Source organism: Salvia hispanica, chromosome 1 (genome assembly GCF_029641045.1).
Source record: "Salvia hispanica isolate PSC_SH4W2 chromosome 1, Shi_PSC_v1, whole genome shotgun sequence".
Taxonomy (NCBI): domain Eukaryota; kingdom Viridiplantae; phylum Streptophyta; class Magnoliopsida; order Lamiales; family Lamiaceae; genus Salvia; species Salvia hispanica.
Window position 1 is genome coordinate 60,419,155 of NC_142692.1, and position 24,786 is coordinate 60,443,940.

Here is a 24,786-nt window from a genome sequence, read left to right on the forward strand (position 1 = left end):
TGTCTACTTTGTAAGTTTTCGAGCACCTATTTTTTCTTAGAAATTTCAAGCCCTATGTGTCAAGCCTTATCATGTCCTTGTTTGCGGTTTGTCGAGCATCTCTCGTAAGCCTTGATATGCTTAGGCGTTTTCCACACGTTCGACAAGGCACCAGTGAAGTAGGCTAGGCTATTATTCTCATTTTTCATAGTGTTGATATAACCATTGGATCTATTTCTGCAAAACAATAAAAACGAAAGGTAAGTGTTAAAACAACATCAAATAATTATATAAAAAGGAGTGTTCCAAAGTTGCAATTCTGCTGACATTCAAGGTAGATTCTATAGACTATCCTGTTGATAAAAAAATAAAAAAAAAATAAAAAAAAAAAAAAAAAACCTACAATTAAGTAAAACCTTGACAATTCTTTATATTAATGATTTATACAATTACCTCACCTTTTTCTAATAAATGTTAATGTCTTCTTCAAAAAATCTTTTTCAAATATCTTCATGACACAAGACTGGACACAACTTTGAAGTCATACGTAATTCTTCTTTTACAGAGTTTACAATATTCAAGTATAAAAGAGTACTTCTGATAGATAACTCATTAAGAGAAAAGAAATAGATTCAAAACAAATGCACGATTAATTTAACTTTGATCATGATAACTCCTTTTCAATTCTTCCAATCATGTCTGCATTGGCATTGTCTAATGGCCATGTCAATTTCCATCCTTATGGAGATTCAAGAATGCAGTGACAAATAATAAATTTAAAAAATTGGGTTAAAAATGAAGAATAAATAAGTACATTAATACATAGCAATGACTCACCATCATAGAATTGTTTTTACAAAAATGGTATTGGTTCCCTTTCTTCCATGAGATCGGTAGAACTAGACCTCAACCAATCCTCAGGGCATATCAAAGCCTCGAACATTTCTAGTGCCAAAGACTTTCTAACCATCGAAAGCACATGCACCACATGCCTAATGCCGACTTTTGCTTCTTGATATAGGAATATCATGGATATCTTTAGCCATCTTTGGTAGAAAAAGAAAGGTAATATTGTAATTCTTCCACAACATAAGAATGTCAAAATCCTCACATTCATTGTCATTCATCGTCATCATCCCCACTAGCAGCACACTGAGAGTGTTACAAGAACTTTTACCAAGAAATCGTAGATCAATCGATCTATTTGACATTTAGGTAGCTGGTGTTGTTCGTAGATGTGTTTGGTTTGCCATTGGAGTAAAATCTCTCTTGTGTTTTATTATATGTTTAGTCATGTTGATTCCTGATACCATACATCTATTTGGATTCACCACAGGTATGTTATTTTAGATAATTCTTATTCTTATATTATTTTCATGTCTTATGGTTGCAATTACAACTATTTGGATTCTTGATAATTCTTATTCTGTCCATTGAGACCCCAATATTATTGGTATGAACCTGAATGGACATTAGAATGTTCGCCAGCATAATTACTTCCTCGTTCACGTGGTCGGTATAGAAGAGGCAGGATACACAACCAAATGGATGGGCGCTAAGAAGGTGAGCCAAGAGCTCCTCCTCGATGTCGCCTTTGTGGAGAGACTGGCCACAATAGAAGAAATTGCACTACAGGATGTGTTGTGTAGTCATATTATGTTTGAGAATTGTGTTTAACACTCGATATTATGTTTGAGAATTGTGTTTAACACTTGACTTATAATGTTTGGTCCACCATTAGAGGGTTTTGGTTTTGTGAGGTGTGAGAAACCAACAGCTAACAACAAAACAACAAAGTTAATGATATTTATGACCAGGGATTTGATCAATTGCTAACTCATTATTTAATTACTAACTACAACTAATTTAAGACTACATGATTTAGAAATCTTGTGGTCTATAATTTATCGTGTGTAATTTCGTTTTTTTATTTTTTAATATTAAAAAGATAATAACAACTATCAAATTCAAGGTTTAGAAACACAAAGTCAACACAATTTCATATTGACATTGTACAAGCATTATATTAACATATTATGTAAGTTGTGTTGATAATAAACTGTTTCTCAAAATATATGAAAATTTAAAAAAAATGTCAAATTTTGACTTCGAAACATATGCATGTAGGATCTCGTTGGAATACTTATAAAATTATATTTAATTTGATATATATTGTGTGAAAAAAATAATTTAAATTGGGATAGTTAGGATGGTGATCAATTTCTAACTCATTAGCAATCCAAAATTAAGACCAATTCTTAGCCATTAGATGAAAAGATCTAATTGTTGAAATAATGTCAAGTGGATTATATTATAATTTTAAATAAAAATTAAATAAATTCAAAGAGTATTTATGTCAATTCTTATATATATTAGTTAAAACTAATTATTTCTCTCTCTTCAAAATCATCTTAAAACTTTAAATTTACGTATATCTCTCGATTTAAATAATTTTCTCGCAAAAAATATATCAATTTATGTCTAGTTTTTTAGTCTATGTTTAGTCATGTTGATTCCCGATACCATACATCTGTTTGGATTCACCAGTATGCAGGTATGTTATTTTAGATAATTCTTATTTTTATATTATTATCATGTCTTATGGTTGCAATTATATGTAGGTGCGTTTCGTCCATTGAGACACTAAGATTATTGGTATGAACCTGAATGGACATTGGAATGTTCGCCAGCACAACTACTTCCTCGTTCACGTGGTTGGTATAGAAGAGGCAGGATACACAACCAAATGGATGAGCGCGAAGAAGATGAGCCAAGAGCTCCTCCTCAATGTTGCCTTTGTGGAGAGACCGGCCACAATAGAAGAAATTGCACTACAGGACGTGTTGTGTAGTCATATTATGTTTGAGAATTGTGTTTAACACTTGACTTAGTTTGAGAATTGTGTTTAACACTTGACTTAGTATAATTGATTCATGCAAATTAAGTATTGATAACCTTTTTTGAAATGAAAGATTAGAGCCAAAGTCATTGAGAATTTCAAAAGTAGGTGAGGGAAAATATCAAATTGATTCATTGATCGTAGTATACTTAAAAGTATGTGATGAAAAATTTCTAAAAGCAAAAGTTTTGTTAGATTCAAATGAAGTATACTTAATAAAATCTTGAAGAATATAATGCATGATTTGAACGACTTGAAATATTATTTTTCATTTTAGAGGTATAAAGGAATATGCGACTTTTAACTTTAAAAAAAATCGACAGAGTTTACCCTATTTATTAATCAAACCACTGTAATAAAACCATATAAACTAAGTACAAATACATCGCATAAAAAATACAAACACAATTCCAAAAAAAATCCAACAACATAATCAACAAATATTCCAACACAATCTCAAAATACTAGTCTACTTAAAGGATGATGGTGTATATTTACTCGGGCTCTTTCCTCAGTGAAACTTGGCCTGGAGCGTTCCTTGTCGGAACGTGACGTATGTGCACTACTACTAGGGCAATCAAGTTGTACACTACTCCTAGGAGAATCTATATGTTCATTTCTCGTGGGGCGCTCCATGTAGGCACTACTCCTGGGATAATCCATTTGTGCCCTACTCCATAGAGCATCTTCATCTATTTCCTCATTTGTTGGAGAGTGCATGATATGAACACCTGGAGAGAATGAATATGAATCCTATGTAGTAAGCTGGCATGGTAACCCAACTTTCTCTATCGATGTAACCCAACTTGACTGAGGTGTGTCTGACCAGGTAGGAAACCATGCAGAGGCATCTGGTGCTGGTGGATTCCGCATTTGTGGCTCATTCTCAACATTTTCGACGAGGGTATCCACATCCAAGTTGTCATCCCAATTCATATTTTTTTCATTTACGGACATCCTGAAATGACGTGAATAATCATGCCCGCCTATTCGGACACCTCTTCGACCACTACCCCGAGCTCTTTGGATAAAACCCTGGGAAATATCCACATCAATGCAATGTGTGGTAGGTAAGAATGTACTTTCACTCTCACCGCAATCGTTAAGGCAATCAAGAACAAGCCTGTTAATATCATGCATTAATCCTACGGCGTTTGTTGGGTCAAAACCGCGCGACAAGTGATACACATGGCCCAATGTCTCAAACTGTAACAAAAAAAACATGAATAGTTAATAATATAAATAAATAAAATGAAAAAACAAATATAAAAGATGATACTTACAGCCAGAGTTAATGATGATGCACATGTGTTCATCCCAACATCTGGATGTCTACCCGACTGAGTGATGTATGTAATAGTTATTCTATAATACCACTCCATGTATGCCCAACTTCAATTCACCCTGACTCGGTTCTATACCCAAAAACGACAAACACGTATCCACCCAATAATGCCTCAAATGGTTCACTTGTGGAAGGATAACAGGTTCACCATCGACCCTTAAACCCCAAAGCACCTCAATATCTTGAAGGGTCACTGTAGCTTCACCAATTTGAAGGTGAAACGTGTGTGTCTCGGGACGCCACCTCTCATTCAATGCACCCATAATTGAAGCGTCCAACATTTTCGGTTTTCCACAGTGGTACACGCCACCGAATCCCATCCATTCTATATGCCCCAACCCTCTATCATGCATTGGAGCTTGAAAAATATTATTATCCAATTTCCAGGATTGGAAGGTGTCGGTATCATTCCCAGAGATAATGCTTTCACTTATGTGATGCGGTTGCAAGTATAGCACGCTCGGGTCTTCGGGACCACAATACAAAGGACCCCGCCATTACTGTCCCTAACAAATATCAATTGAAATATTTGTTATTCAATAAAATTGATCTTAATATTATTCAAGAACTAAGACCATTTCAACTATATAAATAACATAAAAGATTCAACCTTGAAAATCAAGCATCAGTTCATCTAATATTTCTATCTCTAATTCTTAAATTAAAAAAATCATACACTCTCTACCGATTTTTTCTCCTCCAATATCAAGTATCTACTTCCCACAAATTCAAAATATACCAAATTAAATACTACTCCCTCCGTTTTCGATTAAGAGTCACACTTGCATTTCTGCACTCGTTTTGTAAAAATGATAATAAATAGTTAAAGTGGAAAAATGGTAAAGTAAGAGAGAATAATGTAAAGAAGACTCTTCTCTACTTTATTCTCTATCTTCTTTTACTATTTATCGACTTTAGCTATTTATTATTATTTTTATAAACGAGTGCAGAAATGCAAGTGTGACTCTTAATCGGGGACGAAGGGAGTAATATATACAAGTAGACAACACAATAGAGACATTTACAAACTTAATCTCACAATGAATATATTCTTGTTGCGATTTTTCCAAAAAAATACAATTACAAAAGAGTGCACAAACCCTAGGCAAAGGAGCAATAGATATTCTTCTTTTACAGAGTTTTGAAGAGAATTTATCAATAGGATTCAAGTACTTTAATAGCCTCAAATTGCAAAACCCTCTACAAGACATACACTTTAGAACATAGAATCAAAAACTAGAAAATTTGACTAGAATTAAACCCTCAAATTCCAAAGCGCTTTCAAACAAACCATCCACATGGAGTCCTTATATTTTTCTCTCCCAAAAAAAATCTAAACCAAGAACAAAAGCGCAAAGAATTTTAGAACATTGAATCAGAGGCAGTTTGTCAAATTTATTTAGAGCAGGGGAGGGATCAGTTACACATAACTACGTGAATCAATAACAACAATTAAAATTAAATAGAAAACAGAAAAATCAAAAGGTCATTTAGTAAAGCTGGTAGATTGAATCACGCATTCCTTATTTCTAATTTATGCATTTAGTCTAACTAATCAATCTAGAAATTTCAGTAAAATTCAATCCAAGACTTCATCTGAATAGGAGTAATCAAACATGGTGTAGTAATAAATTCACACTTAATTTCAAGATTCAATACACATTTTTACCTTATGGCAAGATTAGTTTTACCGACAGGTAAATTTTCCAATACCGCCCATTCCGACAACTGTGATTGCTGGATAAGTTGCTTTTCAAATCGATCAGATAATCCAATCATCATTCCACCAAAATGAATTCTCGAAAAAATAGGTCGACCTACTCCTACTCCCTCAGGCGTCTTCTCCTCCATCTCATGGAGGGATGAATATCTCTCAAGCAGGGAAAGAGATCCTATAAATATGTGAATAGCTTGATACTTGGCGGCGCAAGAGAAGAGAATTAGGGCTCACTGTTTATTTATTTTGTTTTCTAATGTATTTGGCATATTTTAAAATGACTCGTTAATGATGAATTCATGACATCTTCTGATATATATGCCGTACATTAATTTGTTTTTTCACATGAAAGTCATATTTTCGGCTGACCATTTTTAGATTAACCATTTCTTGAACTTTCAATATTTTATTATTTAGTCATTGTGATGAATTGAACTTTGATCTATAAAATTAGACCCGTTGAAATAGGATACCCGATATCCAAACTCAAAAAATTGGGTAATTGAATACCTAAAATCCGAAAAATCAGGTTTCGGATCGGGATCGAGTAGTGAGATTTTTGGATTACCCGATACCCGAGAGGGTATACCCGAATTATCCGATTTTTTATAAAAAAAAAATTAATAAATTATGTATTTATTTTGATTTTTAAAAATATAAGCATTTAAATATAATTTTTTTGTCGTCTTTTTACGATCGAAGTGCTAAAAATTATTCAACAACACTATATTTATTCAACAAAGTGATAAATTCATTATAGATTTTTATGATCAAAGTGCTAAAATTTAAATTGCTCATAATTTTTATTACTGTAAGATGTGAATATGTGATTTTATTTTAGTCGATGGTGGCAATGCTCGGTATATCAAAGTGGCAATGGTGCATTGCTCGGTACATATATAAGCTACAAGTTTAAAATAGTAACACTATATCATTCTGGTCAATTTTGAGTAAATAATTTATTTTATTTAAATTTATTTTAATATGTATAGCTTATGAATTTTGTATTTCTAAAAGTTTGAAGTTATTTTTTCTTAAATACGAACTACTTCAAGAATTTTGTATTTTTAAAAGTTTGTAATTATTTTCCCTTAAATACTACTTCAAGTTTGTATTAAATTCGAACTACATGTTTGTATTTCTAAAAGTTTGTAGATAATATTCTAAAAAAAAATTAAAATTAGAATCGGGACTGGATACCCGAGTCGAGTAATTGGATACCCGAAATAAAATTCGTATCAGGTATAAAGTACTCCCTCCGTCCCACTTTAGGAGTCCCGGTTGAGTTTGACACGGGTTTTAAGAATTGTAAAGGAAAGTTGGTGAAAAAAACAATAGTGGAATGTGGGTCCTTCTTTTATATATTAGTTTTATAATAAAATGTGAGTGGAAAAGGTGAGTGGAATGTGAGGCCTATGACCAATTATGAAATATTCCAACCTGAACTTCTAAAGTGGGACACCTAAAAATGGTAAACCGGGACTGCTAACAACGACGAACCCAGGTGGGGTCGACCGACCCCACCGTCGGCCAGCGAGCGTTGCCGAAAAACTTGAATAGTCGACCTCTAACCCGGTGCAACTCTGTCTCCGACCCCACAGCAGGTCCACCCTGACCCAATCCTTCAGCCTTTGTAGGAAAATAAGTGAAGATAAGAAGAATAATTGTGAAGAATAGAGGAAACATATGGGGGAAGTCGGCGGAAGCGGCAGAAAGTTCAGATCAGATCTGGACGAGGAAGACAACCGTTCTTTATATAGTTGGGCCTGTTTTATTCCAATTAATTGGGCTTGACTGATGTGGAATAATAATAAAGGAGTAAAAAATAAATGAATAATTGGATTGTTATAGAATAATTCGAGATATCTATATTCATAATTTTCTTTTTATTATTTACCCCATTTTATTTCTATTTATTAACTGATATTTTTTCAACATTATTGATAATAGCCAAGAAATTATTATTTTATTAATATTTAAATACTATTACTTCTAAAAACAAATATTTAGATTATTAGAGCATATGATTTTAATTGAAATTTTTTAGATGTGAAAAGGCTTAGATTAACTAAGTTTTCAGATAAAAATCCTCATAAAATCATCGATCGTGATCACGTACAATAGAAGATAGACCTACTTAAATTTTATTAATTTGAATAATTATTTTAATATTATATTTATTATCCATACTTCATTATATCCGACCCCACGAAATTCATATCCTGAGTCCGATATTGACTCCTAAAGTGGGACAGAGGGAGTATTAGTTTTTGAAAAATTCAGGATTGGGTATCCGAAATTTTCGGATCGGGTACCCACGGGTACCCGATTTGACAGACCTATGAATTTGATGGAAATGAATAGACGGAAGATACCAAGAAAGAGGATATATGTTTCTTATAAGTATTCATGAAATCTGTTCAAAGTAAAGTTGTCTGCTTCATTTAATTTACAGTTTCAAAAATACAATTTGATTGCTTTGCGTTTTTAAAAGGACAATTGGTCGTTAATATTAAGAACTTAGACTGAGTATCGAATTTCAACATAGCTCTTATTGTTAGTTTCTCTTCAAAATTGAAACTCACGTTGCTAAATCAAAATTGATGTATCAATTAAATCAATGGCAATTGGTTATTAATGTCATGATGTTTGGTTGATTTTTTTTTTTCCAGAAACTTCTAACAGTGGTTAATAAAGAGGTGGGTTATATTGTTAACTCACATTTAAATTACTAACTAGAACTAAATGATGTGCATTAAATCTTAAAATTAAAGACTAAGATCATTCAACTCCGAGTATCAATACAGGGAACAAAAAATGTCAATTAGGATATTTATGTCAATTAACGACAAAAAAGTGTCAATTAGGATATTCAGTCAACTAAATGAATGAATGAGATTAAAGTTTATAAATTTCAATAAATAGTAGACAAAATAACAACAAATGGGTAAGATCGTCATTCTATTACCATTTCATAATTTTCGTGATTTTTTTTTATATCAACATAGTGTATTACAAATATCAACAATGAGTATTTCATAAGTACATGAGAATATCAAAACAGTTGTATTGATATTTTACATGCATTATATAGAAATTTTTTGATGCATTTGTTGATAAGAATTTGTTTATCAGCATATACTGAAATAAAAATTATCAAATTTCATCATCTGAACGTTGTCGGAACATATGCAATTGAGATCTCGTTAGAATCCTTATAAAATTATCTTTAATTTGATATATTTTTTGCTAAAAAATAATTTAAATCGAAAGAGTTACGTAAATTTAAAGTTTCGAGATGATTTTGAAGAGAGAGAAAGTAACTACCATATATAGAATTGACATTAATACTCTTTAATCTATTTAATTATTATTTAAATTTATAATATAATCTCATTGCATTATTTCAATTAGATCTTTTCATCTAATGGCTATAAATTGGTTTTAATTTTGGATTGCTAATTAGTTAGCAATTGATCACTATCATAACTATCTCAATTTAAATTATTTTTTACACAATATATATCAATTAAATATAATTTTATAAGGATTCCAACGAGATCCTACGTGCTTATGTTTCAAAGTCAAAATTTGACATTTTTTTTTTGAATTTTTATATTTTTTAAGAAAGAGTTTTATATCAATACAACTTACATAATATGTCAATATAATGCTTGTACAATGTCCGTATGAAATTGTGTTGACATTGTGTTTCTAAACCTTAAATTTGATAGTTGCTATTATTTTTTTAATATTAAAAAATAAAAAAAATAAAAATAAAATTACACTTGAAAAATTATAGACAGCAAGATTTCTAAATATATAGCCTTAAATCTATACATATATAAAAGGCGAGTTTTGGCCTTAATTTGAATATCTATGAATTTTGGGTATAAATTTGAATATTTATAAATTTTGAGCTCACTATATAATTCAAGCACAATAAGCATATAATTCAGACATAATAAATTACTACGTTACAATTTTATTTAATACTATATCAAAACTAATGATAATTCTTAGTAGTAGACTACGAGTAGTTACTACCATTACAATTTTACCCCAAACATAATTTTATAGTATTAAATTTTCAATCTTTAATGCATGAGAAAGTGAGTGGCAAATTCATCATTATGAATATAAAAATTTAAAGTTTTTGGCTGTTACAAGAAGTTGAGGATGGTGCATTCTATTTTCCATTATTATCATTATATTTTCATTTATGTTCTTTTCATGATTCAAAGTTGTAAACATTATATATATGCGTGTATGCCTCGGGAGGTTTGAGAAAAGGCACCAAACAAAGAAAATGAGTATTGTAATGTAGTAGCATTTTTGGCCAAGACCTTCAAAATCATTTTGAAGGAATTATCTATTTATCCATTCAATATGTAGTATTTTTTTTGCTATTCTTAATTCGCATAGCATTTTATGTATTTTTATTTTTTATTATTATGTTATTATAATATATTTATTATTGACGATTTTATATTTTGGTATCTTTTCTTAATATTCTATAGATTATTTTGATGATATATACTCGATGTTTAATAACAGAATCGTTGTTAATGGTTATGGAAGGACCAAATAAAGGTATTTCCTATTAATTAATATTTTTCAGTGTTTAGACCAATAGGAATAATAATTGGTTAATTTCTTGATTTGTTCATTTACTAATTGTCTTGATTGTTCATTATTTTTGCTATCGGTAATTCGTCAATCACTCTATGCAATTTTATGTTTTGATTAGCATGTTATCATATTATATTTGCTTTTATGATAATGTTGATTTTTAGATATCTTTTAATATATATTTATTGATTATTTTGATGACATGTATTCAGAATTTCGTCACATAATCATGGAAGGGCCAACATGAAGGTATTTATTGATTTTTTGTTGTTGTTTAGACCGATAATAGTAATAATAATTGGTCTTATAAACAAAATCTTCAAATAGATTTTCAATTGTAATGTTTTTCCTAGACTTTAATTTCAATCTATCGTTATAAACATGCGTACAAAATTCTCAAAAATATTACGGGACATATTAGTGTTGTAATTGTTTTCATACATTAGACTAAATTCAATAATCCCAACCGTCAATTTTACATTTTAGAGATGTATTAATGAGTGTAAATGTAAGAAAGAAAAATAATCTTCCTTTAATTTGAATAAAATTTAAACAAACAAAAAAAAAAGTTTTTATTTTAATGTGAAAATACTAAAATTCAATATATGTCCAAATTGTATTTTGAGTTTAAAGGTCCCACCATTGTTATAATTAGATACACTAATTTAATCAAAATTGTCGTGAAATATAAAAAAAACAGAATACATACAATATTTATATTATTAAACATAAAATTTATGTATCTAAAGTATAAAATTCTCTTTAATAATAAATTTTTTAAATAAATTGAAACATGTAAATATTGATATTTTAACTTGGTTTTGCAGATGTTAATCATGCCCCATCGCATATATCAATAATTTTTTGTTTTCTTTTATTAAATAATAAAATGTATTCGACATGTTTGTGGTTGACTTTTTTGTAATAGAGGTGAAAAAGTGTTTTAAATAAATTATTATTGTATATATTTTTTAATTTAGAACGTTATATAATTATATTGTTTTTCATTTCATAAATGTGAACTCACAGTTTCAAAATAATGCATATAGAAAATCAATTGGTTCGTGCATCGCACGGGTGTGATACTAGTTTGTTATAGTAATTAAATGATACTTAACAATTGATCACATCCATGGTTACAAATATCATTAATTTTGTTGTTTTGTTGTTGATGTTGGTTTCTCACGCCTCACAAAATCAAAACCGACGATGCTGAATTAAAGCTAGTGTCAATAAAACAAAATTATTGTCACATCCACCTCAAGTCTACCAAATCCCCTCGAGAAATAAAACCATCATCTAATTTTGAGAACACTATCAAAGAATGATGGAAGACAATGAGAGAAAGCGAGAGACTAATAAGGTAAAGTGTTTTGAGAACACTTGTCGTGTTTTAATTTTGTGGATTACTTATATGTCCAGCTTTGTCAGTTGTTTAAAGTGAATTTGGGAATCTAGCAAGGGCCGAAAACCCTGCATAGACTAGTGTATACCAAGGAGGGAATGTAGTCACACTTCCGATTTACTTGGTTCAGATATGGTTTGGACAATGGAAAAATGGTTGGCCACCAAATTTTAATGGAAATGAAATGCTTTAGTGTACTCGAGCCTTTCTAAAGTAAAACCTCGACGTCACTCAATAATTGGCTTGACAAATCTAATTTATGAAACGTTATTTTGGCATGTGTCCACTGAATATATATCAAGTACTCAGTCTTGCATATATTAAAAATATGCAGGTTGAGTGATGACGGACATGGTGGGTATTGAGTGTAGCCTCTGCTCGTTATTATTGTACCGAATGCATCATGTCTTCGTAGAGACCTCATCCATTTCTCTTGAATGCTTTTTGCTAATACTACGTTTTATTTGAATAATGTTTCTTGAATCATGAGATCCACAAAACTCTCAAACTTTGTTTTGTTCCTCTATTGATTAATAAGTAGTTTCATTTGTCTAATTCTATGATATTGCTTCAATTTCTCTTTCTTCTCTTCTTCTTAAATCCTCCCTTAATCGCGATCAACCATTCTTGTTATCAGGGGTGGAGCCACCTAATAAGAAGGTGGGGCAAATACCCCTCTTCAAATTTCCTTATATTTGCCCCTTCTCCAATTCTCAAATTTTCCTCACATATAATTTTGCCCCCTTTCATTTATAATCCTAGATTTAAACCCAGGCAACAATTATGTTCCATCAGCTACTAATTTGCACCGCTCATCAACGGCTTCCATCATGTTTTCTATGGGATCAATCCACTCGAGATTATCTAGTCACTACAAAAAATGTCAGTTTACCGCTGGAATTAGCGACGGAAAATTTTCGCTACGAATTAGCGACGGAATTTTCCTTCGCTAATTTTTTTCTTTTTAATTAATGTATCTTCCGTCAGTAAAAAAATTACCGACAGAAGGTTTTAGGGTTTAGGGTTTAGGGCTCCGTCGGTAAAATCCTCGTCGGTAATTTTTTTACCGATTGAATTACAGACGGAAGATACATTAATTAAAAAGGAAAAAAATAGCAACGGAATATTCCGTCGCTAATTCGTAGCGAAAATTTTCCGTCGGTAAACTGACATTTTTTTGTAGTGAGTTCATCATCTTCCATAGTTCATTTTCATTCACTTCCACTCCAATAATTTTTAGAGCAGTTAAGGCTGCCACCTTGAAGCAATTGACATCATTGACATTGGCAGGAGCATCCTTCATCATAATTTTAGTAGTTAACTGAAAAAATAATGGAATTCTTCTTTACGTTAGTCGTGTCATCAATGTAGTCCAAAATATGGCTACAGCAGGACTCATTCCCTGTTGGCGATAAAATCAGGCCATGGTACCTAGAATGCTTTTTATCTTGGAATGTAACATATGTCCAAATCCCATCTCTTCAATAGCAGCTAGCTGATTTGAATTCAACTTTTCTATTGCTTCAACTAGATAGATGACATGATGAACTTTTGCTTTCACTTGTCCACAGAAGTTGCTTTAGCCATATCTTTATCTTGTGCTGTAGTCTAGATTTCATAATACAAAAACAAACAAAAAAATAGTTCTAATTTATGGATGTTTAGTAGATGTAATACAGTTCACTAACATACAAAATAACTGTGGCTTTTCTTATTGAGGTATGTCCTCCCGCCGTTTTGATCTCTTTTCAGCAGCAGCAGTTTCATCTAGACTGGTTTGACAACCCCCACACATACAAGAATTATCTAGAATTGGCTGCCTCATTTTTTCTATAGCAATATAAAACATTGGAAGATTCATTCCTTTCATATGCATATAGAAATAATAGATTGAACTTATTGCATGAACCTGCAAGTTTATTGAAGGGTATCAGCTTCGCCTTCATAGCCACCAAGGTTTCATTCATAATCTTGGCGTCCGCTTCTGCAGCTCCAGATCTTTGCCCTTCGTCTTTCTTTGGGAATATCAGCAGCTTCTAAGAGATTAACAAAGTTTCCTATCATTTAAAGAAAGTAAACACATGACAAACTTTATTATAATTAGTATCACACCCGTGCCTTATATTTTCCCAAACTTTTTTTACACTATGAAATAATTATATAAAACGATAAAAAAAATATCATCATATTTAATCTAAAAGCTTAAAATATATAATAAAAATTCATTATAGAAATATATAAAATCAAATAACATTTGAAATCAACAAATTTTTAGAAATATACTACTTAGCAAATTCAGCAAAAATATCTCAATAAAACAAATGACCAACTAATTATAACTAAAAAAAATTCAGTGGAGTTCTAATTAAGAATAAACTTGCCTCCATCTTCTCTTATGTTCCGATACGCCTCTATCTTACTTCTATTCCCAACCTTTTTTATCCGCTTGTCTCTATCTCTAATAGTCTCACCTTTTCCAGTCATAATCTCTAGCACTTTCATCATCCCGCGTTTGTGTCATCTTTTTCATCGTGTCAGATTGCCTCCATCTGTATAAGAACTTTAAGCAAAAAATAATAATACATATTAACAATATGTAATAAACACATATATTTAAGTTTGATGCTAATCAAGAAAATTATTTGATGAGAACGTGAACTTATGCCATAATAACAATGTTTAAATATATATTACTCCCTTCGTCCCATTTTAGGAGCCGGTTAATCATTTTTAGGTGTCCCACTTTAGGAGTCCCGGTGGGAATATTCCATAAATAGTATTAGGCTCCACATTCCACTAACCTTTTTCCACTCACATTTTATTTTAAAACTAATATAAAAAAGTAGGACCCACATTCCATTATCTTTTTTCACCAACTTTCCTTTATATTTCTTAAAACTCGTGCCGAACTCAACTGAGACTCCTACAGTGGGACGGAGGGAGTAAAAGCAAACACAATATGTAGAAGATTCAGAAGAATACATAAAATCAAGCAAAATGTGTAACATCCCGAATTTTCAAACCCTAATTTTAGAGCCCAAAAATTTATTATTGATGACGTGGGAGACGTGAATTAATTTATGAATGCATTTATTGCATGAGTTGCTATGACCGAGTCAAGTCTAGGGTTTGCGTTGGAAGTTTGAAGAGTCAAACTTGTGGATTATGTGATGTGGCATGTGATTTATTAAATTATGAGGTGAATTATTTGTTTAAGGGTGAGTGAGAATATTAGAGAAAATTTCCATAAATACTAGCCACCTAATTCTTGAGATTTTCGAACACTTGGACTCTTTGGAGAGGGAATTCTATTTTTCCAGATTTAATTTAATTCTTGGGATATTTATCCAAATTAAATCCAAAACCTAATTATTTCCCTATTTTTTTATTTAGAAAAATCGAGCCCCTTATTTCCTAGGTGATTTTCGAAAATCACCCATGTAGGGAAGGAAATATTATTTTGCTCGTTTAATTGATTCCTTATTTGATCTCCTTCCATACCTAGAATTAAAATATTCTACCAAATCTTTCCATACCTCAAGAGATCTTGCCATATCTTATTTTAGTTAATATTCAAAAAAATCCATGCCTTATTTAAGGCACATATTACACGCCTATTGCTATGCCAATGGGGGAGGATTTTTATTTTTATTTTGCTCCGTGATATTTTATTCTACTCCGTAAAATATATCAAAACAAATCTTGGCTAATTAAAAAGCCTAATTTTCGAAAACTATGAGATTTTGCCCTAGAGTCTATTTTTGTTATTTCTTCTTCCCTACTCCACAATATTTGTTTTATTTAATTGTGGAGAATAAAATCTTACCAAATTCTATTTTAATTACCTAAAGATCTTATTGAGCACTATAAATAAGACAAACCCCTAACCCTAGCCCCCAAAATTTTCGCCCCTCTCTTCTCTCTCACTCTCTCCAATTTTTCTTCTATTCTCCAATATTTTGTCATCTTTTGAAGAAGAATTGAAGTTTGATCCAAGAATCTTGAAGAACCGAGTCTAATACTTAATTTCTACCGTTCGTTTTTCTCATAAGGTATTCTTATATTAATCTTCTCCTTTCTAACCGATTAATCGGTATTCTTGGACTCTCATGCATCCTTTTTGAGTGAAAGTGGGATAAAAGGGATATGGAAAATATATGTGCATGTGTGCGTGTGTGTGTGTGTGTATGCACGTGTGTGTGTGGTGTTTGTGTGGTGTGTGTATGATGGCAAAATACTCTTTTGTGACATATGTTGATGTTAGATCTAGAGTTGAGATGTGAATGGAACTTATGCGATGAACATGACCTTGATTGATTAATGATGTTAAGATAAATCGATGGGAAAAGGGAAAGCGTTGAACATGCATGAGTTAGGAGTTTGTATTGAATCTGATTTGTGATATGTGCCTATGTGATTTAAAATGTGAAACCTCAGTTGCGAAGCCGGATAACAAGGTAAAGAACATACTTGAAATCTAAGCAGTCGAGGTGGGCTTTACTCTTAAACTCTTTTATGTGCAAATTATGAATGTGGAGAGATAAGAGTGGTTTAACTGTTATGTCATGCCTATGTCTGTTTTGTTTTGATATTGTATGCCCGATGCCCAGTTTGAGAGTTCGCTCCATTGGGCTATAGGGCTATGGATATGTTAAACGATTTCGGGTTTGAGTACGGGCCGCAAACCCTACCAGGCTGTGTACACGGTGGGATCGGGAGCCGTCCTTGCTAGTCGGCCGGTCTCGTGGGTGAAAAGTGTGGCCACACTTTCGTCGCACCATGGAAATGTTGAGATTGTGGAAATTGATGAGAAAAGTGGGGAGTTGTTTGACTGGCCAGTCTAATGAAATAATTTTTGTGATACTCGTTGAATATTTATTTTGATAAGTGTAAAACCTCGAGTTCACTTGGTAAGGGTGGCATAACTTATAAAATGTTTTGGCAACGAGTTCACTGAGTATTTCAAAATACTCAGCCCTGCATGTGTTTTCCTTATGTGCAGGTTGAACGACGACGAGCGGTGGCGGGTGTTGAGCATGTTAACTAATTAAGATGGATGTTTTGAACTTCAAGCGTAATTGTGTCTTCATACATAGCTGCACTTTCTCTTGGTCGTTTTCCGCTGAGTTTTTGATACACTTTAGTATTATTTGGATATTTTGCACTTTCCTTTCGGTTTAGAGGCCTTAGACTTTCTTGTGGTTTTTTTTTATCTTGGAACCTATGTCAAACTCTTGAGATTTTTTATCGTCATTTATGATACCTTTCTTTTACTTATTTAAGCTTCTAGGTTAAGTCGTTGTTTTATTGCTCTGATAGTTCCTTTTAAATACTTTGGTCAAAATTCTTTAAATGAAACCCTAGCCTACGTTTACTTCTTTAAGTCCGTTTTGGTAGCAGTCGCCGCATTTATTGTACCCTAGGATGGCGGGCTGTTAAATAGCGAGTGAGTAAATTATAAACTATCAATTGTCATTTACTCTCTCCCAAACTTAAACCCTTGTCTCTATCCCCAATAGCCTCACCTTTTTTGGTCACAATCTCCAGCACTTTCATCGCCCTGTGGCAGTGTCATCTTCTCCATCGTGTCAGATTGCCTCCATCTATATAAGAACTTTATGCAAAAGATAATAACCGTACATATAAACATATATTTAAATTTGATGCTAATTTAGAAAATTATTTGATGGGAACATGAACTTATGCCATAATAACAATATATAAATATAAATATATATTAAAAGCAAAAACAATATGTAGAAGATTCATAAGAATACCGAAAATCAAGCAAATTTTTGTAGAAAATAGCAGGTTGAGTGAATTATAAACTATCAATTGCCATGTATTTATAGTCCAAACAAATGAATTGAGGGCTATTCTAAAATCTTTCAATTTCCTCCATTTATGATAAAGAAATTTAAAAACTTTTCAACTTAATTTCACAATATTAATCCCTACAAATTGTTCAAATTAAATTTTAAAACATCAATTTCTGTAGTGAAAATGGAAACAAAATTAGGAGTTTCAGGTGTTAAATGTTTAAAATAGTTAAAAATGCAATAATATAAACAATTATATGTAATAACTTCTAGAAAATGGAATGTGCAATTACTTCAAATGAATGAGTAATGCACCAATTTCACAATTTAATGATATTAGAGCATCCGCAATGGTGCTTAGGCCAGCCATAGGCCAGCCATTCTCTCCCCTGCCACGTCAGCAACACTAAAAAATCCACCTGCCACATCAGAGTTAGGCCAGCCATAGGCCAGCCATAGGCCAGCCGCAATAAAAACAATTCAAAATATACTACATTTACGGAATTAAAATTGCGATTAAAATACGGAATTAAATTTACGACACATATACGGGAAAATTCATTAATTGCATTTAAAAAAGTTACATAGATAAAAAAAAATTACATGCATAAATAAAGAAAAAAAACTATCGCCGTGCAATCCTCCGTGCCCACAACTCTTCAATTATATCCTTTTGGAGTTGAATATGAGCATCCACTTGGCGCATGTTGGAAAATTCCTGAAGGCGGCCGGCTTCATCGAGAGGTACCCCACGTCGTACACTAGGGGTGGCCGTTCCGTGGCTTGGACCGGCTTCATCGTCACTGACCCAACTAGTCAGTTGTACGCCTTCGTCTTCGACGATCATGTTGTGCAGGATAATGCAGGCGTACATTATCTGGGAAACGCATCCGACCTCCCACAAACGCGTTGTACCCTTAATTGCCGCCCATCGAGACTGGAGCACACCAAATGCGCGCTCCACGTCCTTGCGCGCCGACTCTTGTCGTTGCGCAAAGTAGGCCTTCTTTTCATCACTTGTTTGTCGGATCGTCTTCACAAAGACCGGCCACCAAGGGTATATCCCATCCGCCAAGTAGTAGCCCATATCATGCCGGTTGCCGTTGGCCACAAAAGAGACGGCTGGACCGACGCCCTGGCACTTCTCGTTGAAGAGGGGAGACGAGTTCAGGACGTTGAGGTCGTTGTTCGACCCGGCTACCCCAAAATACGCATGCCAGATCCACAGCCGGTAATCAGCTACGGCCTCGAGGATTATCGTGGGGTTCTTTGACTTATAGCCGGTCGTGTAGGCCCTCTTCCAGGCAGTCGGACAGTTCTTCCACTCCCAATGCATATAGTCTATGCTGCCTAACATCCCGGGGAACCCATGCTTCTCCCCGTGCATCTGCATCAAATTCTGACAATCTTCGGGAGTAGGGCTTCGAAGGTACTGCTCGCCGTAAATGCTGATCACGCCCCCACAGAACTCCTTCAGACATTTCAGGGCTGACGACTCACCGATGTGGAGGTACTCATCCCACATGTTTGCCGCGCCTCCGTAGGCCAACTGCCTGATTGCCGCCGTGCACTTTTGAATAGGGGTGTGGCCGGGTCTGCCAGCCGCATCGTGCCTGAAGCGGAAACACAGATATCGACGCTCTAATGCGCCAACGATGCGCATAAACAACTCCCTGCGCATTCTAAAACGCCGCCGGAACATGTTGGCGGGAAACCGCGGGTTCTCTGAAAAGTAGTCGTCGTACAGCCGCTGATGTGCAGCTACGTGATCCCGATCAATCACTGCTCGGTGGTGGACAACTCGTGGAGGGCGATGTATCGCCTGCTGTTCCACCATACGCATGTACCTCTCCATCCCGTGGTTCATGTAGGCATCCATAGCCTCGTTCATCCTCCGTTCGTACTTCTCAGGATCCCCACCACTACCACCACTACCACCACCGCTACCACCCGCGTTACTCATCGCTCGATGATGCTCTTGTACAGAAAGTCAGAGAGAGAGAAAACTCGTTAAAACAAGTGGTGCAAATGAAAATGAAACGAAAATCGCGTTTATATATGATTTAAAAAAAAAAAATCAAAAATCGGCGCTGGCCGATCGCTGGCCGATCGGGCCGCCACAATGGCGGCTAGCCGATCGCCAGCGCTTCGGCCAGCGATGAGCGATCGGCCAGCCCACGCCGATCCGCTCGCCGATTTCGTATTCGCCGATTGCAATGGTTCGGCTAGCGCGACGAATCGGCTAGCCGGTCGCTAGCCGACCATTGCGGATGCTCTTATATCACTCCTAGCTAGTAACTGGAGACATATGTATAACTAGTATCACACCCATGCTATGCACGGACTAAGGTATTTTTAAACATTGTTTTAAGATTATAAATTAATTTACATGATACCATTAATAACAAATTACTATGCACGGTCCACTTTATTCTCTTCAAATATGAAATATTTTTTTTGAAATAATAAAGTTATATGAGGTCTAAAATTATAATATATTTAATAATAAATATAAATAATACATTTGATTAAAGTAGTTAATTTTATTAAAATAAAGTTGTGATATACAAATGATGAGTTTATAATAATTTGTGTCACAAATTTGAGATAATTTTTTTTATTATTATATAATGATAATATTGAAAACTGTATATAAATATAGAAAAAATATATGGATATAGCAAGTTTGGAAAAAAAATCAATGTACTTTCCATATTTTTAATAAATATGACCACAAGGGTGTGATCCGTCGCTAACTTTTCTTAAATTGCTAATTTGCTAACTCATCAATGCAATGTATTAAAATGTCAAGACGATGATACTGAAATGTCAATGTGAACTTAAGTTAATATTTTAATATATTATGTTGACATTGATATTTAAATGTCAACACAGTTCATTAAAATGTCAACACAAAATAGGGTCATATAATTTCATAGGGTACACCATTTTATATGACCTCAATTTAACCTGGTTATGCCCAACCTATCTCCTTTACTTCATTATTGACTAAGGTATAGTTTTATGTTTATAGGTTGATATATTCTATATATTTTAGTTTGTCTTTTTATATACCCTCTTTTCTTTTTTTGGCTTTATAGGATTATCAAAGTGTGACAAGTGTACCTGAAAATACATTTCTGAGTGATTGCCCATCATGATTTTCTCAAGTTAGAAAAGTGATTCGAATTGGAGAAATTTGAGTTGGATCCTGTTGCTATAATATTAAGAATGCACTTTGGAAGAGAGTATTGTGATCAAAACCTGTTTTTGTTTCTTTTATTTATGGAAAAAAATTGTAGTAATTATCGAATAATTTTGGTAGGATTAAACTTTTTGATTGGTTATCACTTTGACTATGGTTGCTTTTCTAAAATTTAATTTCTAAATACTATGACAATAATTTACTGTATTTTATTTTATATTTTTAATGGTGTATTGATGAAAAATTAATATAGAAATTAACTATTTTTTGATCATCTTGATATTATTAGCTACCTACATTGTATTTTAATATAGCATAAGAACATTTTATAATAGTGATTAATATATACAAGTAATATAAATTACTATTAAGCTATATAATCATAATTTATTGTGTTCAATGCCATTAATAAAAAAGAAGGTATTCATTTGAAACGTGATTACACTCTATTATGTTTTTATATTGAGTATACATTATACGTAAATAATGAAATAGTTAGTTTATAATTGCAACAATAATTTTTCTGTTATGTAAAAGATACAGTGGGACTGTGGCAGATTTAAGTCGGAACCTATATATATGGTTATGTGTGGTAATTATGGGATAATTTATAATTTTCATATAAGAAATTTTATTCATTAGCAGTGTGAATACGTGATATCCCGGCTGGAAGTTGAAGCCTCTAAATTTTCATGTGTCAATGTATTAGTGATAAGACACACCACATAATATTTCCACTTTGATATGGCATGTCAAGTCCATTATATCTAATGATTACGTTTAGAAGGACGTCGTAATTGAGTTATTTTTGAGAGACTCCCCTATTTTGTGGAGTATAATTCGATATGATGGGCCAAGCTAATCATGGGCCAATTGGGCTTATTGAACGGGAACAATCCACAACTCCATCTTCTCTTTCTATGCGAAATTCGAAGTAAAGAAATCAATCGCGAAAAACATTGCAAAATTTCAGACGCTCAGCGATGGAAGCTCAAGGTCAAGGCGACGAATTTGCTATCGGCTGCATACTTTCAATCAAAACCACTCTCGGCGAAGAATTCCAAGCACAAGTCATCTCCTTTGACCGCCCTTCCAACCTCCTCATCCTTCATATCCTTGCAAAAAATCACACTCCTATTTATGCATTCTTATTTTCTGCCATTAGCTTTTTTACTTGAAAAAAAGTTCCTTAACTTTGAAATCACAAGAGGAATCGAAATCTGGGGCAGGCCCGAAGAGGAATATTAGGTTGCTGAAGGCTAATTACATAAAAGATTTCTCCTTTTTAGGGCAAGGCGAAGATCCACTCGATGTAAACAAGTGTTTCCTCGATCTCAATACTCTTCAGTCTAAAGAAGAGTCTGCTATTAGGTAATTTTTTAAATCCGGGGTTTTGTTTTTGAAGCTTTTTAGAGTTTGTTATGCTATGATTTGTGAGATTTTATTTTTTAATTTGATTTTTTGTGGGGTTGTGATTGTAGACAGGCTGAGGCTGAGGCCGAGAGGATTGGTGTGGGTGTTACGCCTCAAGCTCAGAGCCTTTTTGATGCTCTGTCCAAAACGTAATATGCCCTTTCTCCCTCCTTTAGAAAGTTAGCTTTTGATGTGCTCAATTGCTGGAGATTAGTGCCCTAGTCTGTTGATTCATTTCCGTTTTCTTGATCAATGTTGTTAAATTGTGCCTTTTTTTATTGTGACTGTGTTATCTTATGTGTTGTTTACTTAGTTTCTCGGCTGATGCAAATTGATGTAGCTGCGATTTGGCATTTTACACGGGCATTGTTGTCAAACCGTTTTAATTAACTCACATGAGTCACTAATCGATCACTGTGTCTTGTTGTCTAGTAAGACGTTTACTAGTGCATAGGAAAAAGTTGGTCCCGCTATGATCTTCCGTAGCAAGAGTTATCTGGGAAAGTGTGTCGAGTTTATAGGTAGCCGGACCTATTGGAATGTGTATAACGAAGTAACAAAATACAAGCTAAGGTGGTTACTTGTTGGGGATAGCACCAAATTTTCGATGAAAATTTTCTTTTAGTTCTTTAACTGTATATGAAATTATTATGGTTCATTCAAATTCAGCTGATGGAATACCATTACCAAATACAAGTGATTTTACTCTGATCTTTAGGCCATGTTTAGAAAATCGGGAACTGCTTGGAGACTTTGCAGAGTTTTGTACAGTTCCAAGACTTAAGAGAACTATAAAAATAAGTGCTTCCATTATAAATTTCCAAACAATCTCAACCAATATCAATCAAATGAACTTCTGTTTCTGTTTCAACAATGTATTCTTTGTTTTCCTTCGGATCTATGCACATGTATGCACTTTTCCCTTTATTTTCTCGTAGTTGATATATTCAAACAAGTTGAGAGATCGTATTGTGGCACCCTTTGCTCAAGATAATCACCGTCAATTTTGCATCTACCACACCCTTAAACTGTGCTTATTAATCAGTTTTCTTGTGTATGATTAATGTCGTTTTATGCATCCAGTCTCCCAGTTCGCTGGGATAAAAGTACGATTGTTGTTATGAACGAGGTGCGAGTTAGCAGCCCTTATCTCCCTGAATCAGTTACGGGAGGAACTCCTGCCGCCAATGAACGAGTTCGAAAAGTGGTAAGGAAATTCCAGATGACTCAAAAAAATTTATTTTTGGGAATGCCTTTTTAGTCTCTCTTATCCCATGCCTTGTTGCATTCAGGTCGAGTTTGAGAAGAAGAGATTGCAATCTCGCTATGGCGGTCAATGAAGAAATTAGCATAAATCTCGTCGAGGTAAATTCTAGTTTCTTTGAACCTAATGAAAAGAGATATCATGAAATATGAGGTAAAATGATCATCTTCAGTTGTAACACCTCATTGTGATGAGTAAATTATATCTATCTTTCTGATATATTGGATTTTTACTTTTATAAGATCATTCTAAAGATTTTTTTCGTGCTTATGTGTTCTGAGCTTACGGTCTTGATCAAATGTGCATAAAAATGGTGTTGGCATTGTTGAGGTGAGCTTGAAAAAGCGAAGCTTCTGATAGCTTAAGATGACCTGTTTTGCGTTCGACATGGCATAGGAAGGGAGAGATTTCTTCCTCCTCACGGCCTCATCTCTAAGAATCTCCCCGTCGTTCGTCACTAGTAACCGGCCTGGTCGTCCTTCACCTTGCTAAGTATGTCATTTTCCACAATATTGTAGTTATGAAAAATCGGATATTTTGCCCATTGCATAGTGGGTGTTAAAGTTTTCACTTTTGAATTCTCTCATTACAAACTATAGTTTTCCATTACATTATTTAAAATTTCTAACTATACAATTATAAAATTTCGCCATTATATTTGGTTATGTTAATTCCGTTGGCATAATATATATTAGGTTACCTCTATTTTGCACAATATATAGTTACTATTATAGTTTTCACTTTCGAATTATTTCATTACATAATTATAATTTTTTCATTATATTATTTGAATTTTCTCATGACAAAATTATAGTTTTTCTCATTGCTTTTGAAATCGAAATTATAGTTTTCTCAGTATATTATTCGAATTTTTGCATTATAGAATCATAGTTTTCTCGGTATATTATTCAATTTTTCTCGTTATATTATATGGAAGATTTGTTGCCTAAATTTTTTGACATGCCATACATTTGTTCAGCTGAATATTATAGGTTACTATCTTATCATTTTACTAAGAACTTTTTAGCAATCACATCCATATACGTTGATCCAATGGATAATATATGGGCTTAGTTATGCATTAGCGATCTAGTTGCACCCCTAATTC

At 33.3% G+C, this 24,786-nt stretch overlaps 1 protein-coding gene and 1 pseudogene across 2 annotated transcripts; one reads left to right on the forward strand and one right to left on the reverse strand.

The window, feature by feature from the left end:
* Positions 1 to 3,176: 3,176 nt before the first annotated feature.
* LOC125218776 (uncharacterized) lies at positions 3,177 to 6,193 on the reverse strand (annotated as a pseudogene). Its single transcript, XR_016136814.1, has 3 exons — positions 5,893 to 6,193; positions 4,162 to 4,723; positions 3,177 to 4,084 (listed from the first exon to the last, which is right to left on the reverse strand). The product of XR_016136814.1 is annotated as an uncharacterized LOC125218776 (transcript).
* Positions 6,194 to 21,919: 15,726 nt separating this feature from the next.
* On the forward strand, positions 21,920 to 23,919 carry LOC125219530 (uncharacterized). The gene is made up of 5 exons (XM_089067887.1): positions 21,920 to 22,110; positions 22,206 to 22,372; positions 22,483 to 22,563; positions 23,498 to 23,621; positions 23,707 to 23,919. Exons 1-5 carry the CDS (start codon positions 21,985 to 21,987, stop codon positions 23,752 to 23,754), a joined length of 546 nt encoding a protein of 181 aa, XP_088924013.1. The 5' UTR covers positions 21,920 to 21,984; the 3' UTR covers positions 23,755 to 23,919.
* The last annotated feature ends 867 nt before the right edge of the window (positions 23,920 to 24,786 follow it).